Source organism: Narcine bancroftii, chromosome 2 (assembly GCF_036971445.1).
Source record: "Narcine bancroftii isolate sNarBan1 chromosome 2, sNarBan1.hap1, whole genome shotgun sequence".
Classification (NCBI taxonomy): Eukaryota; Metazoa; Chordata; class Chondrichthyes; order Torpediniformes; family Narcinidae; genus Narcine; species Narcine bancroftii.
Window position 1 is genome coordinate 291,018,206 of NC_091470.1, and position 21,600 is coordinate 291,039,805.

General features: G+C 37.0%; 1 protein-coding gene across 2 annotated transcripts in view; it reads left to right on the plus strand.

The window, feature by feature from the left end:
* Positions 1-21,600, plus strand: part of arfgef1 (ADP-ribosylation factor guanine nucleotide-exchange factor 1 (brefeldin A-inhibited)) — a 178,134-nt gene that overhangs the window by 133,806 nt on the left and 22,728 nt on the right. For both annotated transcript variants that reach the window (XM_069921321.1, XM_069921322.1), the window contains 11 exons: positions 888-1,039; positions 3,821-3,949; positions 7,044-7,202; positions 8,295-8,445; positions 8,848-8,947; positions 11,686-11,726; positions 11,815-11,984; positions 15,399-15,550; positions 16,025-16,197; positions 16,827-16,987; positions 17,597-17,727. In XM_069921321.1, the coding sequence (XP_069777422.1) occupies positions 888-1,039; positions 3,821-3,949; positions 7,044-7,202; positions 8,295-8,445; positions 8,848-8,947; positions 11,686-11,726; positions 11,815-11,984; positions 15,399-15,550; positions 16,025-16,197; positions 16,827-16,987; positions 17,597-17,727 (1,519 nt within the window). The remainder of the gene's footprint in view (positions 1-887; positions 1,040-3,820; positions 3,950-7,043; positions 7,203-8,294; positions 8,446-8,847; positions 8,948-11,685; positions 11,727-11,814; positions 11,985-15,398; positions 15,551-16,024; positions 16,198-16,826; positions 16,988-17,596; positions 17,728-21,600) is intronic.

A 21,600-nucleotide genomic window follows, 5' to 3' on the forward strand; every position in this document is an offset into this window, starting at 1 on the left:
GGAAAGTCTTTTGTCCTGACCAGCTTCCTGTTCCACCTGTTGGATAATCTGTACTACATTCATTAAAAACAGAGATGGGAAAAATAATCAAAGAACCTCCTTTAGCCTCAATTTTTGTGGTTCATGACTTTAAGCAACCTGGATGACCCAATCTGATTGTATTTTTTTCAAAGTTGTATTTTGTATGAAAAATAACCTTTGGACGCAATTGAGTATTTGTTTTGTAGAGACACCCATCATATTAAAAGGAAGAGATTTGTAGGTAATGTCAATAAATGCCAAGGGAGTGTGGTTACATTCTTTGAGATGATCTTTTATTGAATGTATATGCTGTGCAATGTACTTGGTACATCCAAAAATGTATATGCAATTGGTTTCTTCACAAGCATTGTTACTTCAAGAATATTTTGCATCATCGTAATGTTGTTTTCAATTTTTTCTCAGATATTAATTGTCTTAGGAGAAAGAGGAAGTTAATGTTGTGATGAAATGTCCTTAATTTAATGCTGCTTCACCTATTGAGCATTTTCAACAGTTAAACGAGTAACTTTCCTACATTTGGTGTATGAAATTGCAAGGTGGATTTGAAATAATTCCCAGGTAGTTGAATGTTGTGCACAATTTACAGACAGATGAAGCAAGTATTCTACTTTAAAGGATGCAGACAGCTTAACACTAATGACCAATAAGATTCAGTTGCTTTCAAGGTTCACCATCCAATTGCAAATGGCTTCAGATTTGTATTTTTGATTGAAATTAGAGTTAAAGGCTTTGTTTTCATTTTTAATAGCATTATTCAAAGAATAAATCCAATAGAAAAATCAGCAATTTTGCGAAGATCCTAGTTGTGGGCTTGTTTCTTTAATGTTTGCTTTCAACGTTTGCAGATGTAGCCAGTGAAAAGCAGCGAAGACTTTTGTATAACCTGGAGATGGAACAAATGGCTAAAACTGCTAAAGCCCTCATGGAAGCTGTTAGCCATGTACAGGCACCTTTTACTAGTGCTACACATTTGGATCATGTTAGGCCAATGTTTAAAGTAAGTCATCACTTTCTGACAAATATATTTTGTGATGTGGAAAAATCTTCCTTTGGTCTGTAATGGCACACAAAGAAACGCCACTAGTCCACAGTCCCTCGGAGAATTCAAGTGCCCATGAATCTCACCACCTCCTCTGATCCCACCATCTCCTGCAGTCCCATAACCTCCATAGCCAATTGTCCGAGGTATTCCAGCATTTTCTGATTTTATTTCATACTTCTCACTTCTTCAGTTTGTTTTAGTTTTTCAGATTTGTATACTGTTAAACTGAAAACGCATTGAGAGAAGTGATGGAAAATACTAAAATTGAAATAACATTGAGGATTTAACCACTTGTTTCCTTGTCAATGATGAGTACAAACTAAATTGTCAGTAAATTTGTTATTTGAAAAAAATTTTTTAATTGTAAATTGAGACAGTTTAATTTATTCTGTGATGAATTGCATGGTTTTGAAATATTATTCACAATCATTTTCAAATATAATTTCCAAGAATATTGTACAGTTAGTAAAAACACACCCAACAGGTTAAATAGTGTACTTTATATAGAAAAGATAAACATACATAACCAACGTTTTGGTCTTAAGCCCTTCAGCAAGGTATAAATTGCCTTGAAGGGCACAAGCCTGAAGTGAGGGTTACGTATCTGTCTTTTCTATATAAAGTACACTGTTTCACCAACTGAGTTTCTCCAGTATTGTGTTTTTATTTTGATCACGGTTTCTGCAGACTCTCGTGTTTTACTCCAATTGAGTACATTTACTTCATTTGGTCCTTGAAGGACATTTCTCTCATGCTCTATTATGATACTATTTCAATCTTTGTTATCTGTGGAAAAAGGATGTTGCCCTTTAATTCCACCCTCCAGAAGAAATTTAAATCCTCAGAATATCAAAATGTAAGTTTCAACTATGATTCATTAACCCCCTCCATAAATCTTCATCCGCGAAGCCAAGCCAAAGAACATTAACTGCATTTCAGAGCCATTCTATTCCAATCAACATTGAAATCTGTCTTTTAACCTCACTCAGTTCACTTTAGAACTGCCCCCACTGAGCTCCAAACCAATGAGCAAGAGGAGACATTTAGCTGACTTGAAGATGTAGCCTATGGTCATAATTTGGCTGTGCTTTTGTTCTGGATGTTCCCCTTTGGACAGCAGAACCTAAACCTCATCTAAAATTAGGTCATGATTTGATGTTTTTCCGCTATATTTATCAATGAACCCAAGCACCCCCATCTATGTTGAAGTATGTCTACTTTTGTTTTTTAATCCTTTTTATGGGCTCTTGTTGCATTTATTACTCCCAGATTTATTTAAATTTACTTCTTTATATTTTAGAAAGCAAAATGCAGTGAATGCTGAATTATGAAATTGAAACTAAAACAATCAACAATTGAAATAATTTGGAGAATGAAGTAGAGTTTACAAGTATATAAACTGTAAAATTTCTCCTTTTTCCAGCTCTTATGTAATCCATTTTGTTATGGAATGTTAATACAATTATGTCATATTTAAGGTTAGATTGTGGGGGGTTTAGGTATTAGTTTATATTTCCACAAGTGATATTAACATTTCACAAAAGATATCTCATTTAAAATACAAGAGCTATGTCAAAATGCAGACTCCATGACTGCCATTGACTTTACTGAAACCATGAGGAGTGCCTGTGCAGATTTCACAAGTAGGTGTTAATTGGACTGATGTTGTAGAATTGAAATGGACTATTGTCTTTAAAGGAACAGCATGTTTGAACAGATGTCTTGGCTCAGAAACTGTTTGATCTTTTATTGCTAAACTGGTGCCAGTGATCCAAATTTCTGCTTGAAGTCTGCTGTTCTAAGAGGGGTCATGTGGCTTTGCAAACAGAGAGAAAAAAAACATGCCATTCTTTGGGGAGAGAGAGAGACAGTGAGTTTACTGAATCAATTGGTGTTGAAGATTGCAAGTTTGCAGACCTTCTGCAAGACCCCATTTCAAGACGAGTTTTGAGTTCCGAGTTCAGCCTATTATAAATCTCTGTAGTCAATTACAGAGACTTTGGCTGGTTATTGTGTTTCTCCTGAAATAGGGGAAAAAGAAGGACTCTTCGTGGTAACCTGGAAGAAGAGGTTATCTTTTGGAAAAACCCACGAGGGGAAAAGTTTCTTCAGCAAGACCACCAAAGTGGCTGATTGAAGGAGATCAGTTTGTGTGTGTCCAACAAACAACGAATATTTCTCTGAAACCAACAAAGACCTTCCTGAGTGGTAACAATTTAACTTAAAGCACCAGAGCCTGGTGAAGATCATAAATGTTAAATTCTGTGCACAGTTTGGAAAATTGCCTGATAACCAGTGAACTTGGAGGAATGAGAAGTTTGATTGGACTGTGAATCAAAGAACTTTTCTGAACTCGTATACACATTACATACACGTGCACTTAGAAATAGAAGAGGATTAAGTTAATAGTAATAAGTTAAATATTGAACTTATTATTATGCATAAAGAAAATTAAAAACATTGTCTTGGTGAAATTCTATTGCTGCTGGTTCTTGGAGTCCTCTGGGCTCATAGCAATTTGAAATGTTGATTTATTTCATAATTGCTATTTGACTTAGTGACTCCAACTATTTCATTTCATTCCTATTATTTAGCAAAATATTGATTTTAACAATACTGTGCAATTAATACTTTGATGTCTTAATAGCTTAGTGCTGTAAATTATATATTCTTGCAAGTTAGCAAATGCTGGCTCTTTTTTGTTGAAGTTTTTGAAAGGATTTTTTTGTTTCATAGCTGGCTTGGACACCATTTTTAGCAGCTTTCAGTGTGGGTTTACAAGACTGTGATGATACAGAAGTTGCCTTTCTTTGCCTGGAGGGCATACGCTGTGCCATCCGGACAGCTTGTATCTTCAATATTCAGGTAAAGGAACCTTTTTTGTATGAACGAGGTGTATTTTCCCTCTCCACCTTCCACAGAGACCACACCCTTGTCCATTCCTCTCTTCCCACCAATTGCCCCTTGAGTACTGACCCTGAAACAGGAAAGGCTACACTTATGACCACACCTTCTTGCTCACGATCATTCAAGGCCCCATATTCCTGTCAAGTGAAGCAGCGTTTCACTTCTGAATCTGCAAGGGTCATCTACTGCATCCGGTGTTCCCACTGTGTCTTCCTTTACATTGGAGAGACTAGACACAGACTGGGAGATCACTTTGTTAAGCACCTTCACTCTGTCAGCTGCAATAGTAGGATCTCCAAGTGGCAACCCAATTCAATTCCCTACCCCATTCCTATGCCAAAATGATACCCAAGTTGGAGGAACAACACCTCCTATTCCATCTGTGCATTGGATCCCCTCCATTCAGATGGCATTAACATTAACCTCCATTTCTGTTAGGTCCCTTTTCTCCCTTTTCCGTATCCTATATTCTTTCCTCCAGTTTTGCATTCACCCCTCTCCTATGATTAATTCTTAGCTTTTCTCTTTTGCCCTACCATCCATGTCCACCTCTAGTCTCTTGCCAGTTTCCCTGTACCCTGCTTTTTTGGCACCGGACCTCTTTAGTCAGACCTTGTTGAAAGGTTGGTTATATACCTTTTCTTACTATAGACGCTGTGGGACCTGTTGAGTTTCTCCATCTCTTTTCTGTATTAACTGCAATCACAGCATCTACAGACTTTATTCTTTCACTATATTTTCAAGAATATTTGGTAGAGTTATCCTTTATGTTATTGGACAGAAAAATCCACAGTCAAAGTCTAATCCCACCATGATATTTTGAGAACTAAAATTAAACATCAATATGAAACCATCAATTAAAATGATCCTGAAACCCCTGGATTCTTGTGAAAACTCTGCTGATACACAAATATTGAAGAAGAGAAACCTGTCCTCCAAATCTGTTTGCGAAGCTCACAGAATTATAATATTGTGGTTTTGTTGAGGAAGTGTCAGGTTCGGTGGCTTCAAAGAGAAATTAGTCTGAACACAAAGGTTTGCAATCAAATGTAACTTTATTAACACAACAATTAATAAGAGAGTCCATTTATAAGGGAGCATGGGAACATACACACAATATATAAGGGAGCATAGGAAAAACCATAATGGGAAATAAACAGGGGAGAATGTTAAACAGTACACAATTATTAATTCACACAGGTGATGCAGACATCACATACTATAAACAGGGGTTATCCACACCCTCCCAGACCCCTGAATAAGAGGAGGTGGCTCTGGTTCCACTGTACCCACAGGGAGTATACATATGCTCTCGGACCCCTGATCTGTTGAGAGCGGGGGTTCTACTGCCAATATTGATCTATAGCAATTTAAGTAAAAGTAATACCATGGCTCAGCTTCAGTGCAGTGTGTGCCTTACCTGCAGCCCTACCAAGCATGTCTACAGTAGCGATGACCGTGACTATCACCACAAGGCAGAGAGAGCTGGTGCTAAATAAAGGGCTCTAGCCAATAAGAACACTAAGTGATTTGAACCACCCAATGACCGGTGGCTTGAGCCCAATCTTAACTGAAACTCCACCTGCAATTCATAGCTTTGTCTATAACTTTGTAATTTTGAGTGGAACAAAAAGTTCGCAACGTACTGAAAGGTGATGTGACTTCTGAATGAGTTTCAAGCGGGGAGGCCACGTGACCACCAGCAATAGGCAGGGAGGCCAAGCCTCCTCCACACACAATTTTCCACTGCTCTCAAAGTAAGTTGGTGATGGGCAAATAAAACAGACCTTGCCAGTAATGCATGTAACTTTAGAATAAGTTTGTTTTAAGTTTTAAATCACCAGAAATAGATTTGAATTGGACTCAAAAGCATATGTAGATCATGTTGTTGCTCTTGAACCATATTTGACATCAATCTTTTTAAGCATATATCACCTCTTTCACTGATGGTTATATAAAATTTGAAATTTAATTTGAACTGTTTTGTTTAATAACATGCCTTTAATTTTTTAAAATGCAAATAATTTTAAAAACATTGTTACATGGGTCCAATAATTGTAAAGTATAAATATTTGTATACCTTGTGGGCATTTCATGTGTGTTCTGGTCTAGATATTTTAATGCAGGTTTGGTAATTAATTTAATTCAATTTTTAACACTTTCAATCTTCATGGACCTGGCCACAATTTACACTTTATTAATTTGGTGAGTCATCATTTATGAACACAGAAAGAAGAGTAGGGTGTTCTTCCATTCCAAGAGTAGGGTGTTCTTCTATTCCTCCAGGGTGAAAAGTGATGATATACTGCACCTCAATGTAGTCTTATGTCCCTTGATCCCCTTCATATCCAGAAAGTTGTTTATCTTCCTTTTGAATTAAAACAATGATTGATTGTCCTGGGCTCTCAGTAGTGGAGAATTCTGAAAATTTCACAATCATCTGCATAAATTACCCCTCATTGCAGTGCTAAATAGCCCCCCTAAAATTTTGAGACTAACTCCTGCTTCGAGACACCCCAGCCAGGAGAAGTAACCTCCCTGCAAATTGCCCTCCATGCCCTGTCATAATTTTGTAAATTTCAGAGATCTCTGTCTATTTTTCTGAACTCTAGAAAAGACAGTCGCAGTTGATTCAATTTCTTCCCTAGGCAAAAACACGACCAATCTTCAGTGAATCTTCTTGTACTCCCTTTCTGATAAGTATACCCCATTTGAGTTAATTGGGCCGAAACTGTTCATAACAGTCCTGGTACTGTTTTATCAAGGCCTTTATAAACAGGCCTCTATCAGTATGGCAGGATAAAGAAAATGTCTTTTCAAGGGAAAATTAACATTAAAACTCAGGGTTAGTGCAGGAAAGTAACACTGACATAAAATATGAGCTTCAATCTTCCTGAATGACAGAGTAAGCTTGAGTGGAAAACTGACTGATTTGTGTTTCTTATTTTCTTACATTCCAATCTTAAAATAAGCAATGATATTACAGTATTTTTTTTTTGCATTATATTTTGGATTGAAATTAATATTTTGAGTACATTGATTTTATTAACAGCTTGAAAGAGATGCCTATGTGCAGGCCCTTGCACGATTTACTTTATTGACAGCAAGTTCTGGAATCACTGAGATGAAGCAAAAAAACATTGATACAATCAAAACCCTCATCACAGTGGCTCACACAGATGGGAACTATCTTGGAACTTCGTGGCATGAGGTAGGAAATCTTTTCATTTGCCATTATGGTCATTATCACTCGTCCCACCTCCGAGAACTAATGAGCTATATCTAGTTTTATTAAGATTCTGTCCTTTTGAAATAAAATTTTCATTTTTTATCATTTTAATATTGAATTATCCTCATAGAATCATAGTGTCACAGCATGGAAACAGGCCCAGCTTGTTAATGAACAACATGCCCCCTTGCTTTAGTCCCACTGGCTGTTGGTCATATAATAAGACAGTAATTGGGAATTTCCACATACTTGTAGTTCATTTCTAACAGGCTACACCATTGACAGTCTCTTTCAATGGAATCAGAGAAACTTAGTTTGATCTCTACTTTGGGTGGGTGTAAAGTCATTAAATGTTCTTAAATTTTACACTTTTTTTATGTGGTTTCTTATTTTTTTTTATTGATAAGGTGGATGGCAATTTTCTGGACCAGAAGAAATGAATTTTGTGTCCAGTGTAATCCATTTGCTTAAATATTTGAAACTACAATGAACCTTAAGAATTTTCTAGTTTGATTTTTCAGTTTCTCTGTGAATTGTGGGCGCATATTCTAATTATCGTAAAAATATATTTAATAGTTGTGTTAAATGTCCTTTCTTCATTTGTCCTTGTAACCACTTGATGATGTATGGGGATTCTGTTGAACAGAAACATGATCACAGCATTTGTCATAAAAGACAAAATTATGGCCTCAGAAATTGTTAAATCTCTGAGTGGAGGTTTCTATAAGGCCACTGGGAGTGTTTGCTGCTCTTTGAATTCCAGACTTCCAGAAGATGATTTCAGTGCATAAATGTGGACCTGATGTCTAGCCTGGCCTTTTAATTGTTCAAGGATGCATATTTTAATTTTATTGGCTTCATTTGTGCTCTTCACCTGAGCAGTGCTCATTACATAACTGTAGTGTACAGTTCTTTAAATAATTTTGAGTAATTTGTTTTAATAAATAGATCTCATCTTTGCCTGGCTACACTTTAACTTTTAGGTACTGGATAATGCCTTGGCCAAACTGTTTTCAATAATTTTAAATTATTTCATTGTTATTTTTATTGTCTTTTATCTGTGCATATTTGTAGATCTTAAAATGCATCAGTCAATTAGAACTGGCTCAGTTAATAGGCACAGGAGTAAAAGCACGTTACATTTCTGGAACAGTTCGAGGTAGAGAAGGATCATTTTCTGGATCGAGAGATCAAGCCGCTGATGAATTTTTGGGTCTTGGATTGGGTAAGTTTATTTGTTTTCCCCACACAGGAATTTATAAGGACTAGAAGTGTGTTTAAGTTGAAGCGTACAAGACAATCACGTTATGTAATGATTCATCTTAACTTGTGTGAGGAATCATGCCAACCGGGTGATCTTGTTTCCATAATTCTGTAGTTACAGCAAAGAACATTGTTTTTTGAAGATTTAGCAATTTTACATCCAGCAAAGACAAGTTTCATTCTTTGCAGTTTTATTCAGAGTGGCTGAAGGCCCCAAATTATATTTTCTTTATTATTATTCATGATGTTTATTATATGTTGATGACTTTCTCCAATTTGATCATTTTCAATAAATGAAGTTTATTTTGCAAAGGTAACCTTGAAAATTAACATATCGCTGTTTCTTTCTTTCTTTGCTACTCAGGCACATTGGTTGGTGGGACTGTGGACCGAAAGCAAATAGCCAGCATCCAGGAGTCCATTGGTGAGACAAGCTCTCAGAGTGTTGTTGTAGCAGTTGACAGGTAAAATTGAACTTGATTTGACAACATGTCCTGCAATTCGTGAAGTTCATTCTGCACTCCCATCTTCAATTGTTTTATCTGAAACACACAACAGTACATTACAGCAGTGACCTCTGGCCATGATGTTGTCCCGACCAATATAAACCTGCTCCACATTGAACTAACCTTTCCCTCCTTCACAAACCTCCATTTTCCTTACATTCAAATACCTTTTAAATACCTCTATTGGTACCAACATCCATCAACACTCCCAGTAATACATTCCAGGAACCTGCCACACTCTGCTATATTTTTTAAAAAAAATCTACCTCTGACATCTCCATTAAACCTTTCACCATTCACTTTTAACAGATGTCCAATGGTATTGGCCATGGCCACCCTGGGGAAAAAAATGTCGATTGTCCGCCCTATCTATGCCTCTCATAATCTCATATACCTCTAAAGTCGCCTTTCATCCTCTCTCGCTCCAAAGAGAAATGTCCAAGTTCGCTCAACCTTTGCTGACGAGACATGTTTCCAATCCCTTCAGAATCCAGGTAAATCACCTCTGCACCTTTCTAAAGTTTCCACATCCTTTGTATTATAAAGTGACCCGAACTGAAAACAATGCCCTTAAGTGTGGTCTAAACCAGAGCTGCAACATTACCTCCACAAGTCTTGAACTCAATCCCCCAACCAATGAAGGCAGCACACCATATGCCTTCTTAATCATCCTATCAATTTGTACAGCAATCTTGATGAACCTATGAACTTGGACTCCAAGAATCTGCCACACTGCTAAGAATCCTGCCATTAACCATGAACTCTGCCATCAGCTTCTCTCTTTAAAAGTGCATCACTTCACACTTTTCCAGACTGAACCCCATCTGCCACTTCTCCGCCAAACCTGAATTCTGTGTTTATTTCCTATTGTAATCTTTGACAACCTTCTACACTATCAACAGCACCTTAAACCGTTGTGTCATCTGCAAACTTACTGACTCACTCCTCCACTTCTTCAACCATCATTTATAAAAATCATAAAGAGAAGGGTCTTAGAGCAGATCCCTGCAGAACATTTGTAGTCGCCAACCTCTAGTCAGAATACGTTCCTTTTACAACCATCCTCTGTCTTGTGTAGGCAAGCCAATTTGTAATCCACATAGCCAAGTTTCTATGAATCCCATGTCTCATGAAATTTTGCAACTTAACATTTGATAATTACATAATTTTACCAAACTTAAATGTTCATTTGGCAAGCAAAAGCAGCAAATTGTATTTATGTACACCTTTTGAACTGTAAAATTTCTCAATGCACTTCATGGAAGTATGATTATCTTTAAATAATACAATTATCAGTACTCCAATTGAGTATTTTCATATTTGATTTTGCTTTGTTCCTTTTTATAAGTCTTCTGAGCCTAATTATTCTCTGAGCACTGTTCTTGCCATTGAGATATGTTCTACGTGTTCTAAGAAGTAATGAACAAAACAGTATTGTTCGTTTCTGTTTTGGGCTGGAGGAGGAGCTCAGGCCCACAGGTAAGAGGTTATAGGTGGATAAAGGAAGGAGGGCACAAGAGAAAAAAGGGAGGGGTGATAGCTCTCTGAATGGAAAGGAAAGGAGAAAAATGGATAGAGAAGAGAGGGAGAATGAGGAGTGGTTTAGCAGAAATTGAAGTTGATATTAATACATTCTTGGTGCAGAGTGCCCATACAGAATATTTGTGTTGCCCTGGTTTTGCAGTGCGTGAGGTCATGGATAGACATGTCTGTGCAGGAGTGGATTGCAGAATTGAAATGGTTGGCCACTGGGAGATCTTTTTCATTGATGCAGACAGAGTGAAGGTGCTTAGCGAAGCAATCTCCCAGTCTGCATCTCGTCCCTTCGATGTAGATGACTCCAGCATATTCACAAGTGAAGTGTTGCTTCACTTGGATGGACTGTTTGGGGCCATGAATGGTGGTGAAGGAGGAGGTGTGGATGCAGTCACAGGGAAAGGTGCTAAGGGGGCAAATAGTGGGAAGGAATGAGGAGATGAGGGGATGGTCCCTATGGAAGGAGGAGAGAGATAGATGTTTCTGGTGGTGGGATCTTGGAAATTTTTTTTTTACACAGCCCCACAGGCAAGTTGGAATTTTTTCACATGCCCACAGATTTGCCTATACCTGATGGAGGGTTCAAGCCCAAAACTTTGGTTATGTATTTTTATCTTTTGACCTGCTGAGTTTCTCCAGCATTGTTTTTACTTCAGTCACTGCTTCTGCAAACTTTTGTGTTTCACTTGTTTTTATTTTTTGTTGGGTTAAGAAAAAAATGTATGGAGGAAATTTATTATCTGTTCCATGCATCAAACAAAAACTTTGGAGGTAAATGATTTATATTTTAGTTTATGCATGTTCTACTCCTGTTCAATTGAACAATATTTCAGAAGCCAAGTACAGAGGACAATATTATGCAATTAGTGTGTGGCTCAGGATGAATTGCAACCCCACCAGTCAAGGAAGTTTTTTTTATGTAATTCTCTTTGCATGATGTATTACTTCTTTCCCCTGATTATAACATGATTCCTAGAACATAATGGATGAATGAAGTATTTTATATCACTATCATAAAGTTCTTGAATCTTTCAGCTATTTGCCTACAAATATGTTCATGCTCTCTTTCCGAGTATACGATAACAATGTTGTTTTGAAAAGGTTATTTGTCTTGCTGTACATTCTTCAGAATGGAAAATCTGGCCTCTTTTGCATTACAGGATCTTTACAGGATCAACAAGGCTGGATGGAAATGCTATTGGTAGGTCTTAATTTAGTATTTCCCTTATCAATGTGTTAGTTCATTTTACTGTCATGTTAAAATATTTTTATTTGTTTAATATTTTCAGTTGATTTTGTGCGCTGGCTTTGTGCTGTGTCCATGGATGAATTAGCCTCACCAACACATCCACGAATGTTCAGCCTTCAGAAGATAGTTGAAATATCATATTACAACATGGGTCGAATCAGGCTGCAGTGGTCCAGAATATGGGAGGTCATAGGAGACCATTTCAATAAGGTAATTTTCTGAAACAAATTTAGAATACATTTTAAGTACACTTATTATTGTGTGAATGGAATTAACTTTTATGGTTTAATAATTTGATAGCATTGACAACTTGAACACATTGCTATTATGCCAGTTTATATTATACATGTTCAGTTAGAAACTGTTTCAAAATAGATTGGTTATGTGTCTGTTGTATTTGTGTCAGGTTCTTTTAGAAATGTTGCACCTGGCCTGTCTTAAATTAATCCTATAGTAAAATATACTCAACATCTATTTTTAATGTTTGCTTTCCATCTGGGCTTCCTTGGCTTTTCTATTGTATTCTAATCACATCATACTGTTTCTGGTCACTCAAAATTTGCATTTATTTTAAATACTATCCTTTTTTTCAGCTGCTCTATTCCTTTTCCCCAATTAATTTCAAATATTTCAGAGTACTTTGAAGTTCATTGCCTTAACACCTCCTGTTATCAGTGGTTACAACTTTCAAATAATTGATTGTTTTCATGTTATTTCATTACATTCAAATGAAATCTGCTTCATTCATTTAGAAGAATGATTGCAACTAAGAACACCAGCCAATGTGTCTGAAATGCCTTCAAATCTACACCTGGATCACTCAAGCCAACAACTGCTATTTTGATCCTGCCAATGCTTTCCATTTTGTGTTGCTTGAACTTCAATGATGTACATGAAATTTATACCACACCATTCCCTAATTCAAACCTGTCCACTTAATTATGTGTCTAATTCTTTGGGCTGTTTCTTTGCCTGCTTCAACCTGGTAAGCTCTGGCCATCTGGTGTCCTCTTCCTGATTTGCTTTAATACATAATTTTTGCCTTTTCAAACCTTTCCTCCCAGCTTATTTCCATTCCTCATGATTATCTTCTGATTTCTTCTTATTTGTGACTGTACTTTACCATTCATCTCTCTCTTATAACAGCCTCCATTCTGCCTTTTTGTTCACTTGCCACTAAGATATGTATATGTCCCATATCCATTTGTACGTTCCAGATGTGATGGAATTGTGCTATTATTAATCTTTAGTTATAAAATTATATATTTTTTAGTAAAGGGACTTTGTGGGCTGGACACAGGGAAAGACAGAGGACATTTTTGAAATCTTGTAAAGAGCAGAGGGTATGTTAAGAAACAATTTTAACACCTGGTGTCGGAAGGGGATCAGGTGTATCGAGGATTGTTATGAGTAAGGGAAGCTTATGTCATTTTAAGGAATAAATATGATTTGTCTAATAAAATTTTCTTCTGCTGTCTTCAACTATGATCTTTTTTAAGGGATAATCTGGGACCGTCTATGGCCCTGTCTGTGTGTAGTGACATGGAGATTCTAATTCAAAAGGGGAATACGCATAAGTTAATCTCTGTTATGTATCTCCTATTTCAAAGTGAGGGCCTGAAGCCAGGCTTACACAAGGCACAACAATCCACGAGTGGTGCTGGTCAGTCTCGTGTCTGGACATCATGACAGCAACTATTAACCCTAGGTATAGATTGGTGAAACACAATTTTCTGCATCAACTATACCTCACTCCACAAAAATTACATAAATCGAAATCAGAAATTTTGGATGTGCTTTAGGTGTGGTGTGAGATTGGAACCTTTATCCATTCAACCTGGCTGTGTACAAAGATGAGATCCTTCTGGGAGGACTTGGGGGACTTGCTGGGAAAACAAATTACAAAAGTGGATTTTCCATAGGATCTAGAACAGTACCTCTGGGAAACATTATGGACGTGAGCTTTCAGCTGTCCAGATACCAAATTTAGTTTGTGAAGTGCGCCTTGTCGGTAGCCAGGAAGTGTATAGCGGTCACGTGGAAGTCTGAATCCCAACTAAATATTACACGATGAAATACGGAAATACAGAGTTGAATTACCCTGGAGAAAATTGTGTAGAATTTAAGGAGGAAATATGACACATTCGTTAGGGTACGGCAACCCTATCTGCAACACATTGGTACGCAGATATAATTGTACCTCTTCTGAATAAAGGAAATGGAACAATCTGTGCCAGTAGTGAAATGATTGAGATCAATGAAATAGGTCTTGGCGCAGATGACCTGCTCTTGTATTTGTTCCTTATAACCATAACCATTTACGGAGTGGAAACAGGCCATGTTTATCTTTTTTATTTTAGGTTTCTTTGGGTTTTTCTTAAATTCTTTTAAGGGTTTGTGACTTTGCTGAAATTTGGTTCTTTGTATTTGTTTAATTTATATATTTTCATTGTTCTATTTGGGTATGGGAGGGAGGGGAGAGGGGTAAGGAAAAATAGACTCTGTATGTTATATACTATTGTTGAAAGAGATTGGGTTGTTTGAATTTGTATGAGTCTTTGAAAATTAAAAAGAAAATAAAAATAAATGAACCATTTTGAGAAACAAAAGGTCTCTTAATTCATTGTTCAGTTGAACCATAAAAGTCAGAAATGATTCTTCATTGAAACTAAAGACAATGATGTTTGCTGAGAGATGTCATCTGTTCAAACAAGCTGACTTTTGCTTCAATGATCTGTGTACACACAAAGCCATTTGCTTGTGACCTGAGCAGACAAATTGGAACCATCAACTCATACTTTTTCAAGAGATGGAACTTCAACCAGAACCAGAAGTGATGTCATGTGATTACACCTCTAAGAAGGCATCTTTAATATTGCACCAGCCATCAAATGAAGTCAGAAATGCAGTAGCCTTCAGTGAGAGAGGTACTATTGTATTCTTGTCATGGGAGGTACACAGAATCAGAGGTTTCGAAGAGAAAGAGCTACTTCACTGTCTTTTTGCCAAAAGAGGACAGTTCTATCATATCCATTTTTAAACGGTCACTTCATGGGTGTGAAATCAATGTGTAAAACAAGTTCCATAACTTCTATGCAAGAGAATGAAGAAACTATTCTCTGAAAACAACTGTACAAGAAGTCGTGAGTTTTGAGAACAATGGTAAAAATTCTGAGTTTCAACACAAATGATTTACGAGACTGAACTTTAAAAATTGTACCTTAACTGTAATGGTTTGGGACCTCCCCCATCCCCGCACACGCGCGCGCGCGCACCCCTACCCCCACCTCAAACACACACTCATAGTGAAGTTGTTAGAGTTAAATAGAAGTGTTATTTATTAATAGTTAATAATAAAAATTATTTTAAAAAATACCATTGTCTTGGTGAATTGCTGCTGGTCTATGTCGTAACAAAGTGGTTCTGCCTCAGCACATCCACTTAATTCTTTTCATCTAATTTGTTCAGTTAACTTTGATATCTGTGTTAGAGTTCACCAGAAATTTAAACTGTATTAGTTATTGTGCATATTTTGAATTATAAAGTTCACTGAAATATTAATAAATTCAAGTTATAAAAGATTATATGAAACTGATTTCATGAACTATTCCCTTTGAATACCAGGTTGGCTGCAATCCCAATGAAGACGTTGCCATTTTTGCTGTAGACTCTCTGAGGCAGTTATCAATGAAATTCTTGGAGAAAGGAGAACTTGCTAATTTCAGATTTCAGAAGGATTTCTTAAGACCTTTTGAGCACATAATGAAAAAGAACAGGTAAGTTCATATCATATTAAAATCTCATTGTTTCTGAAGTCAAAGTTCAGAGTTATTTTTAAACAATTGTAATTATTTTTATCACATAAAAAAGATGTAAATATATGTACTGGATATAATCTGCACAAAGCATTAGATGTTTGGAGTTACTGTATAGTTTTATAAAACATCAGCAATTGTTTTGACATTTTTATTTCAAAGTTGTGTTTGTGGTTTTCCATTGGGGTATTTAAGATGATATTTTGGAAAATCAAATGTTGGGCAGATAAGATGCTTGCCTAACTAACTTGTATAATTTAGCTGGAAGGGTTGAAATTGTTTAATTTAGCTGGAAGGGTTGAATTGTTTAATTTTCCCATCATATTTAACTTGTTTTTTTTTAAGGTTGTATGTTAACAATTATAGCTACTTTACAGTTATTTTTGTTACGTGCTTTCAGTTATATTTTTATGATGTATGTAATTTTCCTTGAAGGTCTCCAACAATCAGAGACATGGTGGTTCGTTGCATTGCGCAGATGGTTAATTCTCAGGCTGGTAATATTCGTTCTGGATGGAAGAACATTTTCTCCGTGTTTCACTTAGCAGCCTCAGATCAAGATGAGAGTATAGTTGAGCTAGCATTCCAAACAACAGGACACATTGTCAGTGAGTATCTTTTCAATATAATTATGCTGATTAATGCCAGCCTGAAAACTTAGAAAATGTGTAAAATATAAATTATGAATATAACATTTTATTTTACAACATTTTTTGGTCCTCTTACTTTAAAGTTAAAATTTAAGATGGATAAGTAGTGGAGTTTTTTTTTTTAATTTTTGAGTTACACATTACAAACAGACCATTAATGGCAGGGAATTAGTTGTTCAAGCTTTATATTTCTATCTACCCAATGATCCAATAACTGTGGGAAATTGTTTTTGCCTTGGACATTGTCATTTAGAGTGAACTTGGATTTAAAGTGCATCCTAATGGTTTAAATTTGTCCTATTCAAACAGCATTTAACACACATCATAGTGAAAATAAATTAATTTTATTTATTTAAAACATTCACAATGGTGAAGGGAAGGTCATGCCTTACAAGTCTAATTGAGTTTTTTTAAGGAGGTAACAAAAGGAATTGATGAGGGTAGATGTGGTCTACATGGTTTTTATAAATTTAATATGTTTGACATTTAAACATTTGAATTAAAATGACCAATATTAAAATGAAACGAGCAGCAATTAGTTTTTAAATATTGAAATGAAATTTATCAGTTTGAAATTATTTTCACAGTGAATGTATTTGCAAAGCATTTTCCAGCAACAATAGATTCCTTTCAAGATGCAGTGAAATGTTTGTCGGAATTTGCCTGCAATGCTGCTTTTCCTGATACAAGTATGGAAGCAATCCGTCTCATTCGTCACTGTGCAAAATATGTGTCGGAGAGACCACAGGTGAGATTTTGGTAACCACAAATTGAGGACACCTGCATATTTTTAAAAAATTTTCAAAAATTTTTAAAATTTTTCTCTCTATGAACCATATTGACCAAAATACACATAAGCATTTCCCTCTTGAATATACACAGTGTCATTTTCTTCCCTTTTCCCTCCCTCCTTCCCACCCCCCCCTCCCCACCCACTAAACGTTCAACATATACAATACATTAAACAATGTCATCACACAATGAAAATAAACAAGAAAATTGTGTCATCTACTTTTACACACTGGGTCAGTTCATTTCGTCTTCTTCCCATTTTGTCATTTTAGGGGGTGGAGGTCCGCGGTAGGACTTCTCTGTTGAGGACACCTGCATATTAATGACGTCTTTGAAATAATCTGAGGACTATAAAATGGGAAGTGTGGGTTTTGTATAAATGTTTGACATTGAACAGGGTGAACATGCAACACAAATGAACGATTATGGCTTCTCTTACTAATTATCCCATATGAGGACCGATGAAGATGAGAAAAAATGCAGTTTCCATAATCCACTTGATAGTCGTGTACATAATTAATGTTTAACTCATTTAAATTACTCTTAAATTGAATCTAATTTTTAGGCCTTCAAAGAATACACCAGTGATGATATGAATGTAGCTGCTGAGGATAGAGTTTGGGTAAGAGGATGGTTTCCAATTCTGTTCGAGTTGTCATGCATCATTACCAGATGCAAATTGGATGTAAGAACAAGGTAAGAATTCTGTTTCTCAGTAATTAAAGTAGTATTTCAGGTGGCGGTAACATTGGTATAATACATAAAATTTAAAGGGTCTCAGCAACATATGTTTTTCATTCTTTTAAATGTATGATGCATCAAATTGTTTTATTGCAACTCATTTGCAGTATGCTTTGAAAGCTGTTCAAATATACTTTAAAAGATTTAACTACCACTTGATATAACATTACCTAGTCTGTTGATTAATTAGCATTTAATATTGTTTTATTTCAAAGGACAGAAATAAGATCAGCAAAGAATTTGATGAATTACCAAAATAAATTCCTTTGCCTCAGATATTTGTTTTCTTTGTCAGAATAGGCTTTGAATATTTGGAAACTAAGCAATTAAAACAATTTAGATTTTCCAAAAGCCAACCTGGTAGCAGCTGTCTTTAACTGAACCTACTTTTAGGTTGGTACAAATGGTGCTAATAAAGTCAATTTTTTGTGGATCTACTAAATTTTCAAAGATGAGCAACAACGTAGAATTGGATTAAAAAAAATTAATTTCCAGGGCACCATACTTGCCAATATAAAGGTCTCTTTTGTGTTTATAACAATTGGATTAATTTTAATATTGCTTCATGGCACAAATCTTGTGATGTACAAAGTTAATTCACATTCATTTTAAATATTACACTAAAATCCCCATTATCTGACACCTACGGGGATCCCGGATGCCAGAAATGTGTGTGAATTATCCGGTTGACTGAGACTACTCTTACAACGCTTAACTAATACACATCCATTAACAAAACACCATTTAAAAGACAAAAGGAAATAATTTGAAAAAAAAATCTGAATTATAGTCTTTCATTAGGTAGTTACTTTAATCAAGTAATTCCTGAAACTTACAAATTTAAATTTGAATCCCAGTCACTGGTGCTGCAGCTGCAGAGCGCTAACCATTCCACGACTGTGCCGCCATCATAATTAACCCACCCTCCCTCAAATTTACAGATAAAGCCTTACTAATGTACCTAATACTAAAAAAATATATAGACAGGGATAGGGAGATGCTTTGGGAGAGTCGCTCCAGCGGGGAGCAGCATTGACCGACTCTTCATCCTCAGGTTCTGGTCACACCCTCGATGCTCCACATAAATGTCCCAGTCAGACCCTCGACGTGACCTGACTCACCTCCATGCAAGTGTCCCAGTCAGACCCTTGACGCAACCTAACTCACCTCCTCGTAAGTGTTCCGGTCAGGACCACTGCACAACCCGACTCACCTCCACACCAGTAACCCAGTCAGGCCCACAGCTCAACCCGACGCATCCACGCCAGTGTCCCGGTCAGGCCCACGGCTCAACCCGAAGCCTCCATGCCAGTGTCTCGGTCAGACCCACGGCTCACCTTCCTTTAAATTTGAAACCCAGTCACTGACACTGTAACAGCATTGGACTAACTGCTATGCTAACCGTCCCCCTGTCATAATTACCCCCTCCCCCAAGAATACAGATAAAGCCTTGATAATATACTTAATATAGATAAAGATAAAGACTCTTATCAGGCAGAGATAGGGAGACCCTTTGGGAGAGTCACTCTAGCGGTGAGCAGCATCGTCCGTTTCTTCATCCTGAGCGCTGCCATTTTATTCAAGCACAACTTTACTGAAATTTCATTCAAACAGCTGCTACGGGTGGGGAATGACCAGGGCACTCCACTGGCTGAATGTTTGCTCTCAATGGGCTGTGTGTTGATTCAGAGAACATTTACTTTTATGATTTTAAACTTTTATTTAAAATTTTATTTAATCCTAATTATTTTTGAAAATATATATTTATTAATTTCCTCAAGATCTTTTTGCTGATTGTTTGATTAATTGCTGGATAATGGGGTTTTTTACTGCATTTTATTTTAAAAGATGTTTATTGTTAACAAATAACATTTGAGATTTGATGAATAGTAATGGGTAGTCATCTCTTTCTGCTAGGTAACATTTGTGCCACATTAGTGCTAGCCAAGAACTATCTCCAACAGTCAGAGTACCTAACCATCTTATCTTGCCACACTGTGATTCCACAATCAGCAAACCCCCTAACAGTTAACATCCTGCAGGATGGAAGCTCGGTTGGAAAACCAGATGACTATCAGAACAGAGGCTGATTATTGTGCAGTTACTTAGCCATCACCTGACACCCCAAAGCCTTTGTCCTGTCTCCTGGGGCAACAGGGCAATTGCAACGCTTCCCAGTTGCCTGGATGTGTGCTACACCAAAAGCACATCAAGAATTCAACACCATCCAAGATAAAGTAGCCTGCCTGATTGGTACCCCTTTCATTATTTTGATCATTCAGTAGCTCCACTGTGGTTAATCCCCTAACATATTGCAACAACATCTTCCAAGGCTTCAATCCCCACCTACAAAAAATATGGGAATGCTCCCACTTGCAAGTTACTTACTATCCTGACCTGGAATTATGTTCATTGAAACTGGTTACAAATCCTTGAACTCCTGACTGCATGGCTGTCAAGGGTTATCTTCACCAGGGTACTGCAGAGTTCCAAGAAGGTGACTCATTGCCAAGTTTCTATATTTATCTCAAGCTACCCTATACGATGTTCTTCTATGAACTGACTAATAGATTATCTCTAGCCTTTCACACACTGAATATAGAGCACAATTTACAGAGTAGAGGATGAAGACTAAGTTGAAGGAAAGTCAATTAGCACCAAGCATGGGCAGCTTGCCATCACTATTAATCAGGAGCCTGAAGCCTAAAGGGAAAAAAAAATCTTTTTTTTTTAAGCCTTTTGTTAGGTGCTTCTCCCTAATAGGCCAAAGGTCAAAAGAATGTGTTGGGGATGTGACGAGTCCTTCAGTATGAGGTTGCCTTATCTTGGAACCATCACAACTAGATACATAGATGGAGTGGGGAGGGGAATGTTTTTGGATGTGCTCTGAGCTGCATTCACAACTTTCTGTTGTTTCTTCCAATCTTGATCTTGATGTAGTGATGCATCCAGAAAGTATGCTTTAGATCAGCCATTCTCAACATTTTTTTGGCTATGGCCTCCGTAAGCTGTTCTGAAGCAGGAAGTAGTCTAGTTTAGTTGGCTTCTTCTAGTCTTCTGTCTGATCAATCACTTTAAAAAATGATTTAAAATATTTTATTATTTCTGTCTGTGCTGTAGACCCCGGGGGTGGAGGTGGGTGGGGGGGGGGGGGTGGGGGGAGGAAGGAGAACTGTATGGCCTCTGTTGAGGATGGCTGCTTTAGATGGTGCACGTACAGAAATTGCTGAAGGACAATGGGGGGGGGGGGGGGGAGAGAGGAAACATCTTGAACTTCCTTAGTCTTCTAAGAAAGTAGAGGCATTCATATGCTTTCTTGATCATACCATTGATGTCCTTGTCCCAATTCAGGTCATTGAAGATATTAATTCCTGAGAATTTGAAACTATCTACTCTTTCAACTTCATTGCCATTAATGTGGGCAGGAGTATAGACTCTGGCCTCTCTTTGAAGTCCTGATCATCTCTCTTGAGAGGGAGGTTGTTAACTTGGTCTCATGTCACGGGACGTTCAGTTTCTTTCCTGTATTCTGACTCAGCGCAACTGTGATGGTGTTGGCCAACTTGAAGATGGCACTAGAATGATATGTAGCTGTTCGGAGGGCATATAATCGAGGAGCGCCAGTATTGAGTATGATTGTAGAAGAAATGTTGATGACCATCTTTACTGACAGGAAGTCAAGGATTCAGTTGCAGAGGGGGTTCCTGGAGCCGAAATCCTATAATTTGGCAATCAGTTTACGTGGAAATGTGGTACTGAAGGCAGAGCTGTAGTCCAACATTCATGTCTTGGCATCAGGTTTTCTAGGGCTGAGTGGAGAGCTATTGA